A 20010-nucleotide genomic window follows, 5' to 3' on the forward strand; every position below is an offset into this window, starting at 1 on the left:
TAGCACTCGATCACATATGAAAGTGAGAACTCTCCTTGATTCACTTGACTGCCCCCCCCCCCCCCCCCCCCCCCCCCCACCCCCCCCCCCCCACCCTCTTATTTATAGAAAGGGCAGACATCCCAATGTAACTTAAGGATATTACAATTAGACCCCAAAATCTAAGTAAATTACACTTGGCGTTTGAAACCTAATTGTTCAAACTTTCAGCTGATGAATCACCAATATTTACTGATCTTCTATTGCTCAAACTCGGGGCAAACACAACAGCCGACATAAAGAAAGGTGTGGCCAACCAATAAAGGAGACAATAAGAATACCAAAGCTTCTCCATGAACTAGTTCGTCGATCCTAATACCAATTTTGAATTTGAATTAAATATAGGTAAATATAGAATGAGTCAATGACACATAGACATGTAGTTGAGATGGGTCTTATTTTGCTCGCTCATGCTCACATGTTGTTAAAATTCTGGGAAGAAGCCTTTCAAACTGCAATTTTTGTTATTAACATCCTGCCATCCTCTTCATTGAAGTTTCGTACTCCCTTTGAGCTTCTCTATGGTAAACCACCTAATTACCTATTGTTACAACCTTTTGGATGTGCTTGTTTTCCTTATTTGAGACCTTATAACAAGCACAAATTTGACTTTCATACCCACAAGTGCATATTTCTTGGATATAGCCATACTCAAGGAGGTTACATTTGCTTGCATCCTTTTGGAAAAATTTATGTCTTTAGACATGTGAGTTTCAATCCAGATGAGTTTCCATTTCTTGTTCTATTCTCTTCTTCATCCTCTGCTTCATCTCTATGCAATCCAGACAACTCCTCTACTTTGGTTTTTTAGTCTCTTCCTTTTCTTCCACCTCTTTTAGTCCTCAAGTAGTTTAGTCTTTTATTCCTCCTGAGTCTGTACACACTTCTGCAAGTTCTAGTTCTTCCTTGTCTCAGGCATTCTCTTCTGCCTTTCTCTTCATCCTTTATCGTCTATCACTCCCAGAATGTCAATTCCTATCCCTAAATACAAAATTGCTCCAGCTCCCTCAATTCATCCCATGATTACTAGGTCCAAGACTAGACATCATTTGGTCCCCTCTTCTCAAGCCTTGGTGAGTTCCTTAGAACCTAACACAGTTCATGAGGCCTTATTAGACTCACGATGGGTTAATTAAAGCTATGGAAGAGGAGTTTTCAGCTTTGCAGAGAAATAATACATGGGAGCTTGTTCCATTTTCTGATGATATGATTCTGATTGGGTGTAAATGGGTATTCAGAATTAAGTACAACTCTGATGGGACTATTCTAAAATATAAGGCTCGCCTAGTTGCAAAAGGTTCTCTTCAAAATCTGAGCATTGATTATGCTAAAACATTCATCCCTGTTGTTAAAGCACCTACTCTTAAGAGTGTTGTTTTCTTTAGCAATGACCTTTGGATGGGATATACAACAGGTTGATGTAAATAATGCATTCTTAAATGGTGATCTTGAAGACAAAGTTTTCATGTCTCAGCCCAAGGGGTTTATTAGTTCTACATATCCTTCTTATGTATGTAGGCTGAAAAAGTCCCTTTATGGGCTGAAACAAGCCCCTAGAGCTTGGTACACAAAGTTAAGGAATGCTCTTCAGTCTTGGGGTTTCTTAAGGGTTGTCTTAGATGCTTCACTGTTCATTAAACGAACATCTACCTTTGTCATCTTTATTTTGGTTTATGTTGATGATATATTGATTACAGGCTCGGATTCTGTTGCTTTGCAAGCTTGTATTCATGATCTTGACACTCATTTTGCTCTAAAGACCCTAGGTATTGTTAATTATTTCCTAAAGTTTGAGGCATATAGAGATAGCAATGGTCTTTATCTTACTCAGTCAAAATATGTGTTAGACTTGTTAAAGAAGGCTGTTATGACAAATTGTAATCCTTGTGACACCCCCGTTAATACTGCTGTATCTCTAACTGATGAAGGTGAGTTGTTTGCTAATCTATCCTTGTATCGGACACTGGTTGGGTCCCTGCAATACCTTACTTATACAAGGCCAGGCATAGCCTTTGGAATAAACTTAGTTAGTTTTTGGCTCACCCTAAATAGCAGCATTGGTTGGCTTGTAAAAGGCTGCTATGGTATCCTAAGGGTACAATCGGTTTGGGCCTCTTCTTTTCACCTTCTTCGGCAGATTTACCCCTTACTGTTTTCACGGATGCCGATCATGTTGGTTGTAAGGTGTCTAGGCATCAACTAGTGGGGTATGTGTATTTCTTGGTGATAATCTAATTATTTGGAGTTCAAAGAAACAATTAGTGGTTGCTCGGTCTGTTGGAGAGGTTGAATATAGGGCCATTGCTCACAGTGTGACGGGGGTGTTGTGGCTGAAATCCTAATTTGGTGAGCTGGGCTATTCTTGTGTTCATACTCCAATAATTTGGAGTGATAATCAAGCAGCCAAGAGTATTGTTGAAAATTCGGTTTTTCATGCCCATACAAAACATATTGAGATAGATATTCATTTTGTTCATGAGAAGGTGGAGAGGAATGAAGTAGAAATCAGATATGTGCCTACCACTCATCTAATCATTGATGTGTTTACTAAAGGATTGCCAAGGAGAAGGTTCAAGTTTTTGGTTGACAAGTTGCATATGCAGTAGTCTCCTATTGTTGTTGATTCTCTAGGATTAGTTGCTAGAAGAATGCTCAAAGGGAAGTCCACTTTGAGGGGAATGTTGGAGAGATTACTTGAGCTTGCTTCTGTTCATATTGATTACTGTTATCTTGTTTTGTTATGTATTTACTAAGTGTATGCTGTTAATATGTGGTAAGGTGGTTTTCTATTATAGTGGTTAGGTGCGGTTGTATATAAGCTTGATAAGCTTTCATTTTATGTTGTTGGAAACATTTTCTATTCAATTTCTAAGAAGTAAATTCTAAGATCGTTTCTTCTTCTCTCGTGTGCCCTAGATCTCTTTTGCCCTAACCTTCATTACAATGGGGATCATACGTTGTTTATTAAACATATCAAGGGAGGTAAGGTAACTGAACAAACTTGAATAACCTGTGTAAATAGGACGATTATCTTGAGTATTTGGAGACTAAATGTAAAAATATGTTTCCTCGGCTTGTATTGAACTTGAGATGGAAATATATACACAAGCTTCCCTAAAATATCTCCTAAAATACAGGGATAAAATACAAGGGAAAAACAAATTCAAACTATACTTAAATGTTACAGATAAACCAAGAAATTTTGAATTTGATTGATTGATCTTTTCCTATTTTTCTGGAACTACTTTATCTCTTCTTCCTCTTATCTCTTTAGTTTGTAACTTTCTTATTACTTCTTCCTCAACAACCTTATCTCTTGATTTTCATCCATGGTAAAAACAACTTGAACTTATTCTTTTCTTCTTTATCTTCTTCAACACTCTTCCTCAAGCTGGTGAATGGATATCTATCATTCCCATCTTGTTTTTAATTGATTCAAATCCTTGTCTTGGCATAGCCTTTGTAAGGATATCTACTTATTGAGACTTAGTAGGAATATAGGAAAGACTAATACCTCCATTTTTCAATTTCTTGTTTGATAAAGTGTCGGTTAATCCTTACATGTTTCATTCAATCATGTTGCACCAGATTATTCACAATACTTATTGCTAACTTGTTGTCACTGTACAACCTAATTGGAGAAGATATAGGTATGTTTATATCCTTCATTGGTTTCTCTAGCCAAATAACCTCACATATACCTTGAGCAATGGCTCAATAATCTGCTTTTGCACTGCTATGGGCCACCGCAGTTTGTTTGTTTCTTGCTTCTCCATCTAATTAGGTTACCCCATAATTTTGTGCAATAACCAGATGTAAACTTATTATTCTCAATAGAACCAGCCCAATTTGCATCTACATACCCAATTCCTCTATCCTCACTCTTTTTAAATAACAACCCTTTCCTTGGTGTTCCCTTAAGACACCTAAAGATGTGACATGCAACATCAAGGTGTTTTTTAGTGGGAGAATGTATGAATTGGCTTACCACACTCACAACATACGCAATATCAGGACGCGTGAGGGATAGGTAGATTAGTTTCTAAACTAAATGCTGATATCTTCCTCTATCCACCTGATGTTCACTTTTGCCTTCTTCTTTATACTTTCAGTTTGGTTCTAATGGAGTGCTGGTAGGTTTACAACCAAGTTTGCCTATCTCCTTTAACACATCTAGAGTATATTTCCTTTGAGAAATGAAAATACCCTCTTTACTTCTAGCCACCTCTATCCCTAGGAAATATCTCAGCTTTCCTAACTCTTTAACTTCAAAAACATTCCTTAACTGCCTCTTAAGGTTCTCTATTTCTTAATTATTATCTCCTATGATGATAATATCATCCACCTAAACAATCATAATTGTCCTTTTCCCATATGCTACGTGCTTTGTAAACAATGTATGATTAGCTTGCCCTTGTTTGTACCCAAGTTGATCCAAAGTGACACTAAACCTCTTGAACCATGCTCTAAGGGATTGTTTGAGACCATATAAGGATTTTTTTAGCTTACATACCTTCCCTTTTCTCTCTGTCTCAGAACCAGGAGGTATTCTCATGTAGATTTCTTCTTCTAGTTCACCATTCAAAAAAACATTCTTTATGTCCAATTGGTGCAATTCCCAATCTAGATTAGCTGCAAGCGAAAGTAAGGCACATATAGAATTTAACTTAGCAACTAGGGCTAAATTCGCCTCATAGTCCAGCCCTTGAGTTTGTGTGAAGCCTTGGGCTACTAGTCTAGCCTTGTATCTATTGAGGCTTCCTTCTGACTTGTATTTGACTGTAAACACCCACTTGCTACCAACCATCTTCTTGTTATTAGGTAATTCCACAATATCCCAAGTACCATTTTTTTCTAGTGCCTACATTTCATCCATAACTGTTGCCTTCCATTGTGAGCCTTGTAGAGCACTATATATATCTCTAGGAATCTTGATTTCAGCAATACTAGCAGTGAATGCCCTGAATTGTGGAGATAAGTTTGAATATATCAAGTGGTTAGAAATAGGGTATTTTGCACATGATCTCACTCCTTTTCAAAGAGCTATTGGCATGTCCAAATCATCAAATTCTGTAGATACCACCTCTTCCACATCATTAGTCATTGGACTTGTCTCTAGATTTGACAATGAACCTTGCTGAGGATCACGGGGCCTTCCAGAATAAACCAATGTTGGTTTTTCAAGAACTTGGTTTTCCTGTTCTCCTCCTAGATTTGGGTAGGGATAGTGACTGCTTAAGTTTGCAAATGAATAGGATGAGAAGTAGGAATTGAGGAGATGGGAAGAGAAATAGTAGGATCCCAATATTGCTTTGTATTGGATATACCTCCCTGCAAAGAGATATTGGGATAAAAGGGTTGATGCTCGAGAAATGAGACATCACAAGACACAAGGAATCTTCGGGTGTGAGGGTAATAACACTTGTATCCTTGTTGTGTAGGAGAATAGCCAACAAACATGCGTTCAAGAGCTTTTGGTGCAAGTTTGGAATGAGAGGGATGATGATTATGCACACAAGTAGTACACCCAAAGACTTTTGGGGAAAGAGAATTAAGGGTCATAGTATGATGAGGATAGAATTTAAGGAAGGTACTCAAGGGAGTTCTAAATGCAAGAGCCTTGGAGGGGAGTTGATTAATGAAGTAGGAGGCTGTAAATATTGCTTCCTTCAGTAGGAATTTGGAATCGAATTGGTAAACATGATAGAACGAGCAGTCTTAAGAAAGTGGTGATTTTTTCTTTCTGCCACCCCATTCTGTTGAGATTATAAGGGCAAGAACTTTGGTGAATGATTCTTTGTTCAACTAGATAATGGTTGAATTCATTTGAGAATTACTCTCGGTCATTATTTGAAAGGAGAACATTGATTGAGGATTGAAAAACATTACACACCATCTTATGAAACTTTTTGAAGACAATGCTGGCTTTAGATTTGTCTTTCATTAGGAAAACCCAACAAACTCTTGTATGATCACCTACGAAGGTGATAAACCAACGAGTGTTGGTTAAGTTAGGAATTCTTTCTAGTCTCCAAATGTCACTATGAACTAAGTAGAATGGTTTGGCAGATTTATAAGAATGGACATGATGTGGTATTCGATTTATTTAGCAAGAAGACACTGCTCACAATGAAAAGAAAGTCTTTATTGATAAAAAGATGAGGACACTGTGAATAAAATAATGTAGGTATGTATTAACAAAAGTGTAATATAAGAGAATATATATATAAGTATTTTAAGTTAATTATACTAATACCCCTTACTTATCTTATTTAACACTCCCCCTTAAGCTAGAGCATAGATATTGAGCATGTCCAGTTTGGTACAAATATAATTCACAAGAGAACCTTAGGTAACTTGATGAGTAAATCAGCTAACTGATCATTGAAACTCACATATGTTGTAACTACATCCCCAAAGAGCACATTTTTCTCTAACAAAGTGGCAATCAATTTCAATGTGTTTGGTTCTCTCATGAAACATAGGATTATAAGCAATATGCATTGCAACTTGATGGTCACAAATCAATTGCGTAGACTTAACCTGCATAACTCCTAACTCCTTAATTAATTGTTTTAGCCACATTAACCCATATGTTGTTATAGCCATTGCCCTATATTTAGGTTCTGCACTAGACCTAGTGACAATAGTTTGTTTCTTACTTTTTCAAGAGACTAGGAACCATATTATTGAGATTGGGTAGAGATCGGTGCCCTAATCGACAATGGACCTGTAGTGGGGAAGTAGTCGTCGTGCACACCACTGATGAAACAGGGTGAGATAGATAGTAGAGTCCGAGAGACTCAAGCCTCGTGCCAATCGTCTGTTTGGTCCTTCGATCTTGAACAAGAATAGAATCAGACAAAAAGGTTCTAGAGCAATTAAGACTACGGGTGAGTTGACTGACAAAAAGTAAATTAAAGGGACAATGTGGTAAATGAAAAATAGATGACAAGGGTAAAGTAGGAAGGGGTGATGTTGTGCCAATACCTGCGACTAAGGCATGAGAGCCATTAGCCAATGTAACAGAAGGTAGAGACTTCAAAGTGTGAATATTAGATAGAAGAGAACAATTACCAGACATGTGATTGGTGGCACCAGAGTCGAAGATCCATGGGCCAAGGGAAGATGAGGACTTAGTAAAGCAAGTAGTAGGGTTACCACTGTGAGTAAGGCATGTAACAGATGAAGTGGCCTGTTGTGTTACCCGAAACTGTAGGAACTGAGCATACTCCCCTTTGGAGATAGTCACTAGTGAGGAATCACTGGGTGTGATAGATACCTGACCCTGAAAAGTGCCAACAATAGTGTTAGCAATACTAGTTGCTTGAGGTGGATGACCATATAAGCGATAGCAAGTCTCTTGAGTGAGACCAAGACAATTACAATAGGAGCATTGGGGTCGAGGACGCCCACGACCACGATGACCACCACGACATCCACGATCAGTCTACTGCAAGGGCTAAGTGATCTCTAGGTATAGATGTGCCATGATCAGTAGTAATAGAAGAGGCTCTAAGTAATCGACAAAATACCTCTATCAAAGGAGGTAGAGAGGCACTGCCAATAATTTGTGTCTTAATTGATTCAAGCTCAGGTCGACTCCCATGAAGACAAGGGACAGTAAACATTTGATCACGCTACTGTTGTTGTTTCTTGATATCTGTATCAAAGGGCATTAACTTGTTAAAATCAGTGATGGAAGCTTGGAGCTTAGCCAAATAGGTGGTCATACCTAAATCAACTTGTCATAGATTGAACAAAGCACCAATCACATCATAATACAAGTGATGTCACTCATATACAACTCACGTGTTTGAGTCCATAAAGCACTACACTCACGAAGAGGTTGAAATATAGGGCATCAAAGTCGGCTCAATAGTCTGCCACAACAAATTGAGTAATTGTGCATCCACTTGTCGCCAAAGAGGTTGATTTCCCTCGGGAATAGTTGAAATGGTTTTTGATAAATGATCCTTAAGGCCATGTCCAAGGAATCAAATTTCAATAGCAGATGACCAAGTAGAATAATTTTGTCCTTTCAATTTCTTCGTGGTAATAATTGGTGTGCCCGAAAAATGGGCAATAGTGATAGTTGTAGACATGGTGGAGAGGCTTGTGGATGAAGAGTGTGTTGTAGATGAAGACATGCTACAGAAAGAACAACCTGCTATTCTAGCTAACTGGATCTCGACAAGTCGAATCTGGTCCAGATTTGGGTGAAAGATAGATCTAAAACTAGGTCAGGAGCGGACTAATGGGTTAAACCCGATATGGGTTGAGATCTAAGTTAGTTGAAACAACCAACAATGGCAGACCAACGAAGGAAGTTTCAACGGCGATTAGTGCACAGCAAGGGCGAGGCAACCGAAAGTCGTGGGAACTTGCTGTCAGTGAAGATGGAGGAGGCAAAGATGATCGTCGATCGAGGAAGAGGCTTGAGGAGGGCCGTTGATCAAGAAGGTAGAGGCGGATGGAGAAGAACAGACCATCGATTGCAATGCGAGGGAGATGAACGGATTGATCGATGGCGAGCAACGGCGAGCGGTCGCAAGTAGTTGACGAGATTTGAAACGACCGCAACTTGAGAAATCGGAGTTGGATAGCAGCGATGACGGTGGTGAACGAAGTGAACGGCGATGATGACATTGGTTGACAGTAGCGGCGACGACGGTTGGATCTAGGGTTAGGGTTAGGGTGATGGCTCTGATACCATGTGAATAAAATAATGTATGTATGTATTACCAAAAGTGTATAATATAAGAGAATATATATTCAAGTATTTTAAGTTAATTACACTAATATCCCTTACTTATTTTATTTAATAGATACAATACTTTAAGGTAGCTAAAACTAAGATGCCCTGAACGTTTATGCCATAACATTATTTCAAAATCTGAAATAGCAGAAACAAAAGACTGATTTTAGGGGAATGACAGGACCTTGAACTGTAGTAGAGACCATTATTTTTCACAGCACTGCCAATTGTCTTCCCCGAAGATAGGTCCTAAAATTCACAATGAGATGAGAAGAAAGTCACCACATAATTCATGTCTTTGGTTAGCTTATTCATGAATAATAAATTGTATTTCAAATTTGGCACATATAAAACAAATTTTAGGGGTAAGCCTACCAAATATACTGATCCTTGCCCTTAAGCCAAAGAAACTATACCATCAACCATCAGCCATTGAGACTCTTATATCCCAATCGCATGTTTCATAGGTTGATAAGGCCTTAAGTAAACTTGTCATATGGTCTAAGGCACCTGTATCTACAATCTAGAAATCTGTAGTGAGTTTTTGAGAGAGTAAAGATTGTTTTGGTGTACCTTTTTTGGCAAGGATGCTATTGGTTTAGGAATTTCTTTAGGATCAGAGGATTTTGATTATCTTGTCTAATTTAGTACTTGCTGTAAAAACTCCTACTGATCTGTAGATAAAGTCAGATTGGTTGGCTTTCCAGCTTTAGACTTTGCCACATAGGCAGATTGAGTTAAGTTCCTCTGATCGTTAGGCTTCCAATTTGCTGGTTTACCATGGATTAAGTTCCTCTGATTGTTAGGTTTCCCTTGTATGATATGGCTTGTTACAATGGTCACACCACTATTTATCTTTTTGAAACTCACCACGTGGTGAGTTAGTAGCTTTCATCTTTGAGGTAGCAAAGGTTGACATCATTGTTAGAAAACACTGATGGATTCAACATCACTTTCTTTCGACTCTCCTCTCATCTCACTTTTGTAAAGCCCTCTCGTATAGATGGAAAATGTTTGGTTCCAAGCAACCTACCTTTAGCATCGTCTAACTTAGTGTTGAGTTCGTGGAGTAAGTCAAACACTCATTCCTTTTCCAACATCTTGTTGTATTTTACTCCATCCTCGGAGCATTCCCAACTAATCTTATAGAACAGATCCATCTCCTACCACAACTCAGTCAAAATATTGTAATATTCAGTGCCTGAGTTATTAACTTGCCTTGTTGTCTGGATTGCAAATCCGATTTCAAAGCATTGAGTAGTATTCTCTATATCAAAATAGATTTCCTCCATTGTTTCCCAGATCTCCTTGGCTATTTTGTAGAATAGGTATGTGCTTCCAATCTTTGGCTCCATAGAGTTGATTAATCAAGCCATGACAATGGAATTCTCAGCATGCCAAACACTATAGGTTGTTGTTTTAGTGTTAGGCATAGGTGTTTCTCTCATAAGATATCTAACTTTCCCTTTGCCCATAATAACCAGCAAAACTAATTGATACCATTCTCTAAATTTGGTTCCATTCAATTTGTGCTAAATAATCTAAAAATAGTGGTTGTCAAGTGAAATTGGAACAGCAGGAACCTGTGTGGCTCTAACTGGAATAGGGACAACGGTGGATGTTTCCCTGGTTGATTGGTTTCCAGCCATTACTTGCAACTTAGGAGTTTGCAACTCGTAGGGTAAGGAAAAAAGGATTCTGCCACAAGAACCAGTGGCTCTAATACTAGTGGCTCTAATACTATGAACAAACTTGAATAACCCTAGTAAATAGGATGATTCTCTTGAGTATTTGGAGACTAAATGTAAAAATATGTTCCCTCGGCTTGTATTGAACTTGAGATGGAAATATATACACAAGCTTCCCTAAAATATCTCCTAAAATACAGGGATAAAATACAAGGGAAAAACAAATTCAAACTATATTTAAATGTTACAAATAAACCAACAAATTTTGAACTTGATTGATTGATCTCTTCCTATTTTTCTGGAACTACTTTATCTCTTATTCCTCTTATCTCTTTAGTTTGTAACTTTCTTATTACTTCTTCCTCAACAACCTTATCTCTTGATTTTCGTCCATGGTAGAAACAACTTGAACTTATTCTTTTCTTCTTTATCTTCTTCAATAGTAATTGTCCTACTTGCTTATGTTTATGATATAATTGTTACTGGAAATGATGAAACTGAAAAAAAAGGGCCTTAGATTACTTAGCCCATGAATTTGAGATTAAGGAGTTAAAAAAATTAAAATATTTCCTTGGGATTGATGTTGCTTATTCCAAACAAGGAATCTTTATTTGTCAAAGGAAACATGTTTTAGATTTACTCAAGGAGATTAGAAAGCGTGGTAGTAAATTAGCAAATGTCCCTATTGAACTAAACCCACAGATTAAGCAAAGAAACAAACAGTGTTGTGGATAAAGAAAGCTACTAAAGACTTGTTGGGAAACTAATTTATCTATCACACACAAGGCTAGATATATAGCCTATGTTGTTAATGTCGTGAGTTAGTTTATGCATGATCCTCGCGAAGAGCATTTGCAAGTGGTCCAGATAGTACTTCAGTATCTCAAATCCGCACTCAAGAGAGGATTGCTATTCCAAAAGGGTGATGAGCTAACCCTAGAAGTTTATACAAATCCAGATGCAGGATCACCTATTGATAGAAGGTTTACTACAAGTTATTACATGTTCCTAGGAGGTAATCTTGTGACATGGAGGACCAAGAAGCAATCCGTGGTTGCTAGCTTGAGCTAGCTCGAGTGCTGAAGCCAAATTCAGGGCTATGGCTCATGGGATTTATTAATTGTAGTGGCTAAAAATATTCATAGATGACTTGAGGATTAAAAGAAGAAGGCCTATGAAGTTGAATTGTGATAACAAATCGGCTATCAACATTGCACACAATCCAATCCAACATAATCGAACTAAGTACATAGAGATTGGCAGACACGTTATAAAGGTGAAGCTGGACAATGGGCTGATTAGCACTCCATATGTGCCATCGTGTGATCAATTAGTGGATGTTCTCACTGACGGACTTCCTATTGCACAATTTTAGGAAATAACAAGCAACTTGGGAACATAAGATATCCACTCATCACCTTCAGGGGGAGTGTTGAGGATTGTTGGAGATTTCTTAGGATTTATTCCTAACTATCTCCTTTCCTAAATATGTCAAGAGATTTCCTTTCCTATTTTACGAAATAGGAGATTTCCTGCTTTTCTTTCTTTCTTTTTTTGTCTTTCTTTCCCTTTTGTATATTGTCTTTCTTTCCTTTTTCGTATATCTCCTCTAGTATATATTATAAAGCATATGCTCAGTACAATATGTAGAAGAATCGTTCCTTTCTTCAGCCTTTCAGTTTTCTCTGTTCTCTCTCTTCAAAGGCCTGGCCCACATATTTATATATACTCAGATAACATACTAAAAGGATATGGACCATTTCTCAAATGCTTTCTTGCACAGGGGACATGTTGAATATCTCCTTTATGCTTGGAGATGACCCTTCTTATGTTCAGTTTGAGAAGCTTTTGAAGTTGTCCTCTTTATGTAGCTACAGTTGAAGAGCACTATAACCAAATGTCCTGAAAGCACAATAATACACTACATTTGCTATGAGTCTTGTCATTGATATCTGATCAATTGATACTTGTAAATGCATACTGATATATATAACTGTCTTTGGAAGGTGGTGTAAATGTTGAAATGTATCAACATATCATGTGCACGTGCACGTGCCTGTATTTTTACTCATGTTTCCACGCATGGCAGATGAAATCTTGGGCAAAAGCAAATGATATTAACAGTTCGAGAGACCGGACTCTGAACTCCTTATCCATCATATCATTGGTTGCTTTCCATCTCCAGGTTTGACCATTTACCATATCCAAGTAGTGTTCTTGAAAACTTAAGCTTACCTTTTTTGCAAAAGTATTTCTACTTGGAGGTAGTCAAAATGTCAGAAAACAACCATCAGTTTCCCATAATGTCAGATGATATCTAGGAATGAAGTTGGATTGGATGACAATGGGTTTAGTTCTAGACTTGGAAGCACTTTATCTGTAATAGGACATTGAAGATTGCATTTCTTGCAATTTTTTTCTTGAATACCTGAAATAGTTGTAAATCAACATTCAACATGTAGTTACTTTTCTTTTATTCTTTTATGCATTTCCAGTTGTGTTCAGGGTGTAGCAAGATTTCCCCAAAACTTCGAGTTTTTAGTTGTCACTCAAAATTGATATATTCTGTTGCAGTTCTTTCTAGAATATGCTTTGAGAACTGATCTCCTAAAGAACCATGTGAGAGATATTGCAGATTGTTTACGTAACATGTTATTACTATTACTTTTATTTTTGATTGTCATTAATTTTACTGTTGCAATTATTTTGGGAACTCTGTTTCTAGTATTTATCCTAATGGGACTTGAATTTTATTTACCGTTGTAGTCTTTTTAAGACCGACACACACTCACACACTCACTGCAATCTAGCCCTCAAGATCTCACTGCCATACCTCTTATTCAGAACACACAATCACCCGATAGAAATATAGAGACTAGGAATAGAAAAATAGCAGTAAACACATCAAATTTATCCTGGTTCAGTCTCATAAATGAGACCTACATCCAGACTGCCTTAGGCCTATGAAATCTCCACTATCTTGACAATCTTTACAGCAATTACATGAACTAGAAAAGTCTTCTCTTCTTCCCGAGTCTAAAACCCTAGACTACCAAGAGAAGAACACCCCAAGAGAAGTACAAAACTCTCAGCCTAGCTCACCCGCACACCCTTACAAGATATCCCGAGATTTCACCCCTTACAATGCCGAGTTTTCCCAGCCTCTATTTATAAAGGATAGAGGCTGGCAAGGCAGTTACAACTGACTGCCCTAACTGACCGGAAACCCATTTATTTAATGGACGGCTATAAAAACCAGAAAAGAATAAACATTACAATAGAAGAACTTTTGCTAACAGATTTATACAAGAAATTGAACCTAAGTACATAAACTAATCTAACACAAATGTCTTCACAATTCTCCACCCATTTGGATTAGATTTTCTGTACTTTAGCTTCCTGTACAGCTGCTCCATCTTCAATCTGATCTAGAATAAGATCCAGCTGCTTGATATGTTGCTGAAGCTTTGAAACTGGAACAGCTTTGGTGAATATATCTGCAGCATTATATTCTCCTGCAACTTTCATTAGATTCACAAGTTTATTTTCAATGATATCCCTAATGAAATGATATCTAATGTCTATGTGTTTTGTCCTCTCATGGTGAGCCTGGTTCTTTGATAAATGTATAGCACTTTGACTATCACACATCAAAGTGACTTTAACCTCTAAACCTAGAAGCTCTCCTACTAGCCCCTTAAGCCATATAGCCTCTTTAATTGCATCAGCAACAGCTATGTATTCTGCCTCGGTAGTGGATAAAGCTACCACATGTTGGAGGCTGGACTTCCAACTAATAGAGGAATTCCACAACTTAAAAATGTAACCGGTTGTGGACCTACGTTTATCAAGGTCTGCAGCGTAATCTGCATCTGAGAAGCCTAGAATACTAGGTTTTTCTCCTATTTTGGCTCCACCATAGGACAACACATTTTTGCTGGTGCCCCTTAGGTATCTAAGCATCCATTTTACAGCCATCCAATGGGATCTACCTGGGTTTGCCATGAAGCGGGTAACTACACTCATTGCATGAGCTAGATCGGGCTGGGTGCAAACCATTCCATACATCAGGCTGCCTACAGCATTTGAGTATGGAATCTTCTCCATTTCTCTCCTTTCTTCCTCATTTTTAGGGGACTGTTTTGAGGTTAATTTGAAGTGAGGGGCAAATGGCACACTTACTGGTTTTGAAACAGCCATACCAAACCTAGATAGCAACTTTTCTATATATGATTTTTGAGATAGAAATAATTTTCTATGCTGCCTATCCCTAGAGATTTCCATCCCTAGAATCTTCCTAGCCTCACCTAGCTCCTTCATTTCAAATTCAGCCTTTAATTTCTGCTTTAGTTTCTGGATTTCTTTATGGGATTGACTTGCAATAAGCATGTCATCCACATAGAGTAGTAGGTATATTGAAATGCTAGGGGATATGTGCTTAAGATACACACAACAATCATAGGAACATCTTGAATATCCTTGGCTTATCATAACAGTATCAAATCGGCGATACCACTGTCTAGGAGATTGTTTGAGCCCATAGAGAGACTTTTTGAGCAAACAAACTTTCTCCACCTTATCCTTGACTTCAAAACCTCTAGGTTGGTTCATATATATCTTTTCTTCCAACTCTCCATGTAGGAAAGCTGTGGTAACATCCTTCTGCTCCAATTTCAAGTCTAATTGGGCAGTGATGGCCAGCAAAACCCTAATTGATGTATACCTTACAACTGGGGAGAAAACTTCATTGTAATCAACCCCTTGGACTTGGGTAAATCCTCTAGCAACTAGCCTAGCTTTGAATCTAGGCTTAGAATTTACATCCGCTCCTTCTTTTATTTTGTAAAGCCATTTGCAGCTTACAATCCTCTTCCCTTTCGGTTTTTCTGCCAGTTTTCAGGTTTGGTTTTTCATAAGAGAAGATATTTCTGATTTCATGGCTTCTATCCATTTTGGGGAATGCTTAGAAGCTATAGCTTGGTCATAGGACTGAGGCTCTTCATCAGAAATTTTGGAGGCACTATATAAAGCATAGGCTACTAAATCTGAGTAACCAAACCTAAGAGGTGGCCTGCAGACTCTAGGTTGCCTATCTCTAGCCACACTATACCTATTTGGGTTTGGCTGATCACCAATGCTGGAATCAGCATCACTGTCAGCTTCTTCTTCCTCATATTGAGATGTTTCAGCACCCTGATCTTCCTCTTGGACTTGATCATTTAGGTCTAGAACTGGTTCAGGTTCTGTGTCATTCATTTCAGGCTCTATACCTTGAATATCTACCTTCATAGAGTCGTTCTTCTCATCTAGATGCTTCTGGGTTTCATTTGAGTTTAGACTTATGGTAGATGACTCATCAAAAGTTACATCCCTAGAGATTATTGTCCTAGGTCCTTCTTGTTCAAGGTTCCATAGTTTGTATCCCTTCACACCGGTTGGATAACCTATAAAGAGACATTTCCTAGCCCTAGGTTCAAGTTTGCCTTGCTTCACATGAGCATAGGCTAAACACCCAAACACCCTAAGGTGGGCAAGGTTTGGCTTATGGTCTGTCCATTTCTCATAGGGAGTTTGCAAGTCTATGGCTTTAGATGGGGTTCGGTTGAGTATATGGGCTGCAGTAGAAACTGCTTCCCCCCAGAAAGTTTTTGGAAGGTGTGCATGGAATAACATGCATCTTACCCTTTCTAATATTGTCCGATTCATCCTCTCAGCCACCCCGTTTTGCTGGGGGTTTCCAGGGGCTGTTAGGTGCCTAATTATGCCATTTTCTTTGCACATTTCATTAAATTCCTTATTGCAGAATTCCAATCCATTATCTGTCCTAATGGTTTTAATTTTCTTGCCCATTTGAGTTTCTACCATTGTCTTCCAGTTTCTAAAGGTCCCATAAGTTTGATCTTTAGATTTTAGCACATAAACCCACAACATTCTAGAATAATCATCTATAATAGAAAGGAAGTATCTAGATCCTCCATGGGTTGGGGTTTGGGCTGGTCCCCACAGATCCGAGTGTATGTAATCTAAGGTGGACTTAGATGAGTGAATGGCAGTCTTATTAAACCTAAGTTTTGCTGCCTTTCCATAGATGCAAGACTCACATTTGGATAAAACTGAGACTTGGTTATTTTCTAAGATCCCTTGTTTAGCTAACTCCTTGAGCCCTTGCTCACTTATATGTGACATCCTTAGATGCCACAATTTAGCCAAATCTTAGGATTTGCTACTTACTGCTGCAGCCTCACCACTTAAGGTGGAGGCTTGCAGGATATAAATGCCATTCTGCAATTTTGCTTTCATGCAGACCAGTGATCCTTTGGCCACTGTTATGGCTCCTGTCTCTCCTTTGAATTTTAGGCCATTTCTGTCTAATTCTCCAAGGGAAACCAAGTTCCTCTTGAGATCAGGCACATGCCTAACTACTGAGAGAGTCAAAAACGAGCCATCATTCATCCTTAACCTCACATCTCCCACTCCTATAACCCTGCACTCATGGTCATTGCCCAGCAAGACCTTACCCCCATTAATTTCTCTATAATTTTGCAGCCAATGCCTCCTAGGGGTCATGTGAAATGAACAACCCGAATCCATCACCCAACTGTTACTTCCAGCTATTTCTGTGACAGTCAAGGCCTCTGAACTGTCATATCCAAGGTTAGCTAAGTTTGCTCCACCATCGGATGTTTTCCTTTCAGCCATGTCTTTCTTTCTTTTAGGGCAATATCTCTTGATATGCCCTTCCTCCTGGGAGTAGTAACACTTAATAGGACCCTTTCCATTTCTAGACTTTGATCTAGACTTTCCCCTTTTTCCTTTTGAGTCCTTTTTGGTACTCCTAGACCTTACGGTTAGGGCATCACTGGGGGTGGTTTTTATTTCCATTTTTATTCTCAATTCCTTTGAGTTTAGGGATCCTATTACATCTTCTAACGATAGTTTGTCCCTACCGTGTTGCAGGATGTCTACTAAGTTTTCATAAGACTTAGGCAGAGAATAAAGAAGAACTAGGGCTCTATCTTCGTCCTCATAGTTTACTCCTATATTCTCTAAGACATAGCTTATTGAATTCATCTAGATGCTCTTGAAGTTTCTGATTTTCTTGCATCTTATATGTGAAGAATTTGACCTTTAAATACAGCCTACTGGATAAAGTCTTCTTTAAATAAAGAGACTCCAATTTCTTCCAGATTTCAGTGGCTGTTTTTAATTTTGAAACTTCTCGGAGAACTTTGTCTCCAAGACTCAAGATAAGCATGCTGTATGCTTTCTTGTTTATTTCCTTATCCTCTAAAGATATGGTTTTAGGATCCTTACCTTCAGAGCTTCCCTCGGTAGTTACCTCTTGTTCGATTGCTTTTTCCAACCCTAGACTGCACAGCAGGGCTTCCATTTTGATCCGCCAGAGGCCAAAATCGTTGCTGCCGTCAAACTTCTCCACATCATATCAAGTGGCCGATGAGGGTGCCATGATCGCCTACCAGAGCTAATTCTGGTTTCTTGAGAATCTTGAAAAATCTTGATAGATTTGATGGAGTTTATCCCTGGAGCTCTGATACCAGATTGTAGTCTTTTTAAGACCGACACACACTCACACACTCACTGCAATCTAGCCCTCAAGATCTCACTGCCATACCTCTTATTCAGAACACACAATCACCCGATAGAAATATAGAGACTAGGAATAGAAAAATAGCAGTAAACACACCAAATTTATCCTGGTTCAGTCTCATAAATGAGACCTACATCCAGACTGCCTTAGGCCTATGAAATCTCCACTATCTTGACAATCTTTACAGCAATTACATGAACTAGAAAAGTCTTCTCTTCTTCCCGAGTCTAAAACCCTAGACTACCAAGAGAAGAACACCCCAAGAGAAGTATAAACCTCTCAGCCTAGCTCACTCGCACACCCTTACAAGATATCCCGAGATTTCACCCCTTACAATACCGAGTTTTCCCAGCCTCTATTTATAAAGGATAGAGGCTGGCAAGGCAGTTACAACTGACTGCCCTAATTGACCGGAAACCCATTTATTTAATGGACGGCTATAAAAACCAGAAAAGAATAAACATTACAATAGAAGAACTTTTGCTAACAGATTTATACAAGAAATTGAACCTAAGTACATAAACTAATCTAACACAAATGTCTTCACAACCGTTGGCAAAAAGATGAACATCAACTTTAAGATGCATTGAAGAACAATCTAATTCATAAGTTGTGATCTTATAATCAAGGAACTATAAAGTTCCATTGTCCCAAGATTCATCATCTGTTTCAAAGCAGGAAAACAACAATGTATTAAAAAGAAATTAAAATCAATTTGAAGAGCTCATTGTGAAATCATTGTTCAACTCAGCAATTTCTTTGAGGTTGTAAAAGGGTAAAATATTTCTCCTTATCTCCGTTGAATAATATGTACAGTACTTATATACATGAACCTATACTACCACAAAGGAAAGTTATATCTTACATCTATTCTACACATCATACTAGATATATGGTTAAAATGCAGTGTATATACAGTTGCCTAGTATATTAAACCATAATATTTTAACACCCCCTCAAGCTGGATTATAAATGTAGGACATGCCCAGCTTGGTGTATTTGTAGCTCACACAAGAACCTCTAAGAGACTTAGTGAATAGATCAGCTAATTGGTCATGAGAACCCACAAATGCAGTGACATTATCTCCAAAAGACAACTTCTCTCTAACAAAATGGTAGTCAATCTCAATGTGTTTGGTTCTCTCATGGAATACAAGGTTCCAAGCAATATGCATTGCGGCTTGAATGTCACAAATTAACTACATAGACTTGACCAGAATTATTCCCAACTCCTTGAAAAGTTGTTTCAACCATATCAACTAAAGTTGCTAGGGCGAGACATAGTTCTAAAAGGCGATAGGCGCATCGAGGTGCAAAGGGTCCTAGAGCCTAAGGTGTGAGGCGCACGAGGCAAGGCATGCCTTTGTGAAGCGAGACGCACCTTTTTTTAAAAAAAAAACTCAAAATCTTGTAAAATCATAAACAACTATCAAATTATCAATAATAACACATGCATATCCTTCATGATTCATCATCTTCAAATTCTAAACTAACAACATCAAAGTTGATTCATTCATCATGCAACTTCTAAACTAGAAACATCATCAAAGTTCAAACTCAAAGTCTCAAACATTGTAAAAATACTATATATAATATACAAACATAAATATATTATGTCTAGATAAAATTTTTTAAAAATAAAAATTTAGTGATGGCTTCGGAGATCGGGTGTGTTGGGGATGATTCAACACTCCACCGATTTGCTGGGGTGTTGAATCACCTATGTGATGAACCCAGCTGGGTTCATCTCATCCTAGTGATCTGGTGGGTCCATCTAATTTCATTGCCACTAGAAAAATTAGAAGCAAAAGATAAAATCCAGATCTGATTTAATTCCCAAAAGCCAGATCTTCTGGGTTCAAATCAGAAGAAGAAGAGGAAGTGGTGGTGGTGGTGGCATCAAGTCACAATGAAGG

General features: G+C 38.2%; 1 protein-coding gene across 3 annotated transcripts in view; it reads left to right on the forward strand.

Moving 5' to 3' along the window:
* Nucleotides 1-20010, forward strand: part of LOC127803904 (protein HESO1-like) — a 105971-nt gene that overhangs the window by 24537 nt on the left and 61424 nt on the right. For 2 of the 3 annotated variants that reach the window (XM_052340520.1, XM_052340521.1), the window contains exon 6: nucleotides 12575-12670. The exons of the other annotated variant lie outside the window; for it this stretch is intronic. In XM_052340520.1, the coding sequence (XP_052196480.1) occupies nucleotides 12575-12670 (96 nt within the window). The remainder of the gene's footprint in view (nucleotides 1-12574; nucleotides 12671-20010) is intronic. 3 annotated transcript variants of the gene reach the window in all.

The sequence above is a fragment of the Diospyros lotus genome, chromosome 6 (assembly GCF_014633365.1).
Source record: "Diospyros lotus cultivar Yz01 chromosome 6, ASM1463336v1, whole genome shotgun sequence".
In the NCBI taxonomy this organism is placed as follows: Eukaryota; Viridiplantae; Streptophyta; class Magnoliopsida; order Ericales; family Ebenaceae; genus Diospyros; species Diospyros lotus.